Source organism: Lathamus discolor, chromosome 4, assembly GCF_037157495.1.
Source record: "Lathamus discolor isolate bLatDis1 chromosome 4, bLatDis1.hap1, whole genome shotgun sequence".
Lineage (NCBI taxonomy): Eukaryota > Metazoa > Chordata > Aves > Psittaciformes > Psittacidae > Lathamus > Lathamus discolor.
Window position 1 is genome coordinate 62,933,117 of NC_088887.1, and position 4,124 is coordinate 62,937,240.

General features: G+C 55.1%; 1 protein-coding gene across 3 annotated transcripts; it reads left to right on the forward strand.

Moving 5' to 3' along the window:
• Positions 1-455: 455 nt before the first annotated feature.
• On the forward strand, positions 456-3,596 carry POU3F3 (POU class 3 homeobox 3). 3 transcript variants are annotated; one of them, XM_065677786.1, is made up of 2 exons: positions 456-1,531; positions 1,667-3,596. In XM_065677786.1, exons 1-2 carry the CDS (start codon positions 473-475, stop codon positions 1,790-1,792), a joined length of 1,185 nt encoding a protein of 394 aa, XP_065533858.1. In that variant the 5' UTR covers positions 456-472; the 3' UTR covers positions 1,793-3,596. The 3 variants fall into 3 exon arrangements, with proteins under 3 accessions (XP_065533858.1, XP_065533859.1, XP_065533857.1); XM_065677787.1 differs by having other exon boundaries at positions 3,104-3,596; XM_065677785.1 differs by having other exon boundaries at positions 456-3,596.
• The last annotated feature ends 528 nt before the right edge of the window (positions 3,597-4,124 follow it).

Below are 4,124 nucleotides of genomic sequence, written 5' to 3' on the forward strand. Positions count from 1 at the left end.
TGGTTTCCTCCCTGCGAGCAGCAAACTCGGGCGAGAGGGCGGCGGAGGAAAAATAGATGTACAGCTAAATATTTCTGCTTGGTTTTGGCAAAAGAGAAAAAAAAAAAAAAGGACGACGAGGAAAGCGATTTAAAGAGAAAAAAAAAAAAAACCACCACAAAAAGGAGAAGGAAATCGAGGCGAAGCGAGAGCCGGCGGCTGCAAGGGCCGCGGAGCCGCGGAGCGGAGCCAGGACGGCGGGCGGACGGGCGGAGGACCGCGCGCCGCGGAGCGCTAGCAGGTGAACCCCGCGCCCCGGCGCCCCGGCGAGGCTGGGAAGGCGGCGGCGGCGGCGGCGGCGGCGCGGGCGGCGGCCCCGGCAGCGGCCCCGGCAGCGCCGGGCAAGGGCGCTCGCGGCGGGCGCCCGGCAGCCGCCGGCGGCAGCGCGGCGGCGGCGGCGCGGCGGGGGCGAGCGGCGGGCGGCGGGCGCGGGATGGCCGCGGCCACCTCTAACCCCTACCTCCCCGGCAACGGCATCCTGGCGGCCGGCTCCATCGTCCACGCGGACTCGGGCGGCGGCGGCGGCGGCGGCGGCGGTGGCATGCAGCCGGGCAGCGTGGCCGTCACCTCGGTGGCGGGCGGGTACCGCGGCGACCCGGCGGCCAAGATGGTCCAGAGCGACTTCATGCCGGGCGCCATGGCCGCCAGCAACGGCGGCCATATGCTGAGCCATGCCCACCAGTGGGTGACAGCCCTGCCCCACGCCGCCGCCGCCGCCGCCGCCGCTGCCGCCGCCGCCGCCGAAGCGGGCTCGCCCTGGTCCGGCAGCCCCGTGGGCATGACGGGCAGCCCCCAGCAGCCGCCGCCGCCGCCCGACGTCAAGGGCAGCGGCGGGCGCGACGACCTGCACTCAGGCGCGGCGCTGCACCACCGGCCGCCCCACCTGGGCCCCCCGCACCAGGGGCACCCAGCGGCCTGGGGCGCGGCGGCGGCCGCCCACCTGCCCTCCATGGCCGGCGGGCAGCAGCAGCAGCAGTCGCTCCTCTACTCGCAGCCCGGGGGCTTCACGGTGAACGGCATGCTGAGCCCCCCCCCCGGCGGGCAGAGCCTGGTGCACCCGGGGCTGGTGCGCGGCGAGACGCCGGAGCTGGGCGAGCACCCCGGGCACCACCACCACCATCACCACCAGCACCCCGGCCACCACCCGCCGCACCACGGCGGCGTCAACAGCCACGACCCGCACTCGGACGAGGACACGCCGACCTCGGACGACCTGGAGCAGTTCGCCAAGCAGTTCAAGCAGCGGCGGATTAAGCTGGGCTTCACCCAGGCCGACGTGGGGCTGGCGCTGGGCACCCTCTACGGCAACGTCTTCTCGCAGACCACCATCTGCCGCTTCGAGGCCCTGCAGCTCAGCTTCAAGAACATGTGCAAGCTGAAGCCTTTGTTGAACAAGTGGCTGGAGGAAGCCGACTCCTCTACGGGCAGCCCCACCAGCATCGACAAGATCGCCGCCCAGGGCAGGAAGAGGAAGAAGCGGACCTCCATCGAGGTGAGTGTCAAGGGGGCCTTGGAGAGCCACTTTCTGAAATGCCCCAAGCCCTCCGCCCAGGAGATTACGAACCTAGCGGACAGCCTGCAGCTGGAGAAGGAGGTGGTCAGGGTTTGGTTTTGCAATCGGAGGCAGAAAGAGAAACGGATGACCCCACCGGGGATCCAGCAGCAGACCCCCGACGATGTCTACTCCCAGGTCGGCACCGTCAACTCCGACACGCCGCCTCCTCACCACGGACTGCAGGCCAGCGTGCAGTGAGGGGCACCGGCGGGCGGGCCGGGAGGCGAGGGGGCCGGGACGGGCACCGCCACCGGCGCGCACAGCCGCCCGCTCACCCGGACATACTCACACACACGCACACACAAACACACACACACACACACACGATCCAGGCTCGTTCAGACTGCTTGTGTTTATATATATATGGATAGACGCGTGCATCTATATCTATATATATATATATATAAGATCGATACCGATAGGGAGCGGTGGAGAAGGGTCGATCCGAGCGAGAACGTTCAGACCGCGTTGGGAAAGCGGGGTGGAGATGCGTAATGCACCAAAACTGCAGCTGTGCCGGGGGGTGGCTGTGGGGAGAGGGCTTGGGAGGGTGGGCTCGAGCTTTTTTTTTAATTTTATTCTTTAATTATTATTATTTTTATTTGCATTTTCACTCTCCAAATTATCCCCCTCTCGCAGCGAGCACCACTGATGTCTGCGCCTCTTCTCTCCCCTCCTCCCCCCCTCCCCGCAGTCTTCCCCCTATCCCCAAAAGGGCTCTCTTCTATGAATCACAGAAACTTTTTTTCTCCTTTCTCTCTCGTTCCTTTTTTTTTCCTTTTTTTTTTTTTTCCCTCTTTTTTTTTTTTTTTTCCTTTCCTAGTTGTGTTTTTTTGCTTGGTTTTGGTTTTTTTTTTTTTTTTTTTTTTTTGAATGGGAGCAATCAGAAAAAAAATTAGGGAAGCAGAAGCAAAATAATCTGGTTAATCAGAGGGTGCCTGCTGCATTCCAGCACCCTGTTTTTCTTGGCCAAACCGTAGGATTTTGGTGCAAGGCAGACATCCACTCTGAAAACATATATATCTATATATCTATATATTCTGCAAAATGAAAGGGGCCACTTTTTCCAGGAAAAAAAGAAAAGAAAAAAAAAAGGAAAAGAAAATATGCACACAGCACTAAAAACAAGCAGACTGCATAGGGAAGCAAATACATATATATATATTTATCTATATATATAGGTATAGCTATAGAACAAAAAATATGGAAATAAACGCCCTCACACCGAAAAACTGACCCTGAGGAGAAAAGGGGGGGGAGGGACAGACGCCGGGGGGAGGGGGGGGAGAAGGAGAGGTTGTTGGTCCCTAAAGTTCTAGCTCTGTAGAAGGACTTTGCATGAATTAAGGGAACCAGTGAGAGAAAGGGAAATAATTTAGGGCTGTCAAAGTCCTACTCCTGACGGCTGCCAATCATCATGGAAGAGTCATAAAAAAAAAAAAAAAAAAAAATCCACTGCTAATATTTTTTTTATTAATATTTTTATTTTTTATTTCTGGACTGATTCAGATAAAGGGATTTAGAAGGACTGAGCATCTGCAGCTGCACTTATCTGAACTTCTCCTCTCCTAAATCCGTTGCCAACTTTGATTGAATGGGTGCTGTGGATGTGATTATATAATACTGCCATTTCCAAGCAGTGTTTTTGGTAGGTTTTAATAAACAGACTTTTCAAAAAGACGGCAATATAGAATTGTTAGATCCGTTGTTGATCTAAAAAAAAAAAAAAAAAAAAAAAAAAATTTGCTTTATATTTTCATTAAATGACTTCTTTTAATATTTTATTCAGAATACCTATGAACTGCTGCAAAACGGTAATTTATTTTTTCCCCAGATCTTGTATTACGTGTTTTTTTCAGACGAGCACAAATCAAAATGAAATGAAAATATGGACAGTTGTTAGGTAATAAGGGTATCTTTTGATGTGATAATTTGATTGTAATTTAATTTGAGTAGTGATTCCGTAAGAGCTGATTGAGAAAATAAATTTGTTAGAATGAAATAGTCTGTGTCTGATGCATAAACACTGTGTCGAAAAAACCCAAAGTTCTCTGAAGGGTAATACTGCAAATGATGAAGTGAGAGGAAGATTGGGGGGTCCGAGCCGCTTGCCCGGGCAGGGTCGCCTTCCCTCCTGTACCCCCGGGGCTATTCTCCCTTCATCCCCCCCCTGCCCGGCCGTCACATCTCCGTGGTGTCCTCTATCGGTGTAGGGCCCCCCCGCCGTGGGGAGGGAAGCAGAGATTAGGGATGCTGAAAGCCCCCCTTCCCGCAGGGAGGGCCGTGCTGGGCGGGTTAGGCTGGCCCGGCAGGGCCTGGGTAGGGCCGGTGTCCGGAGCAAGGTTGGCTCCAAAAGTTCGTTCTCGGTTGCCCTCTTTTCAAACTGAGGCGGAGGGCGAGGGGAGGGGGGTTGTAAACTGTAAATTATTTTGATGCATTTTGTGTCTGTGTAAATAGTTGTATTTATCTTTATAATTTAAGCAGCTATTTTTTTTTTCTTCCACTAGAGTAATACTTTACCCCATCCTCC

Excerpts from the sequence above, each read along its gene's own strand:
- POU3F3 (XM_065677785.1), top strand. The coding sequence starts at position 473 with ATGGCCGCGGCCACCTCTAACCCCTACCTCCCCGGCAACGGCATCCTG.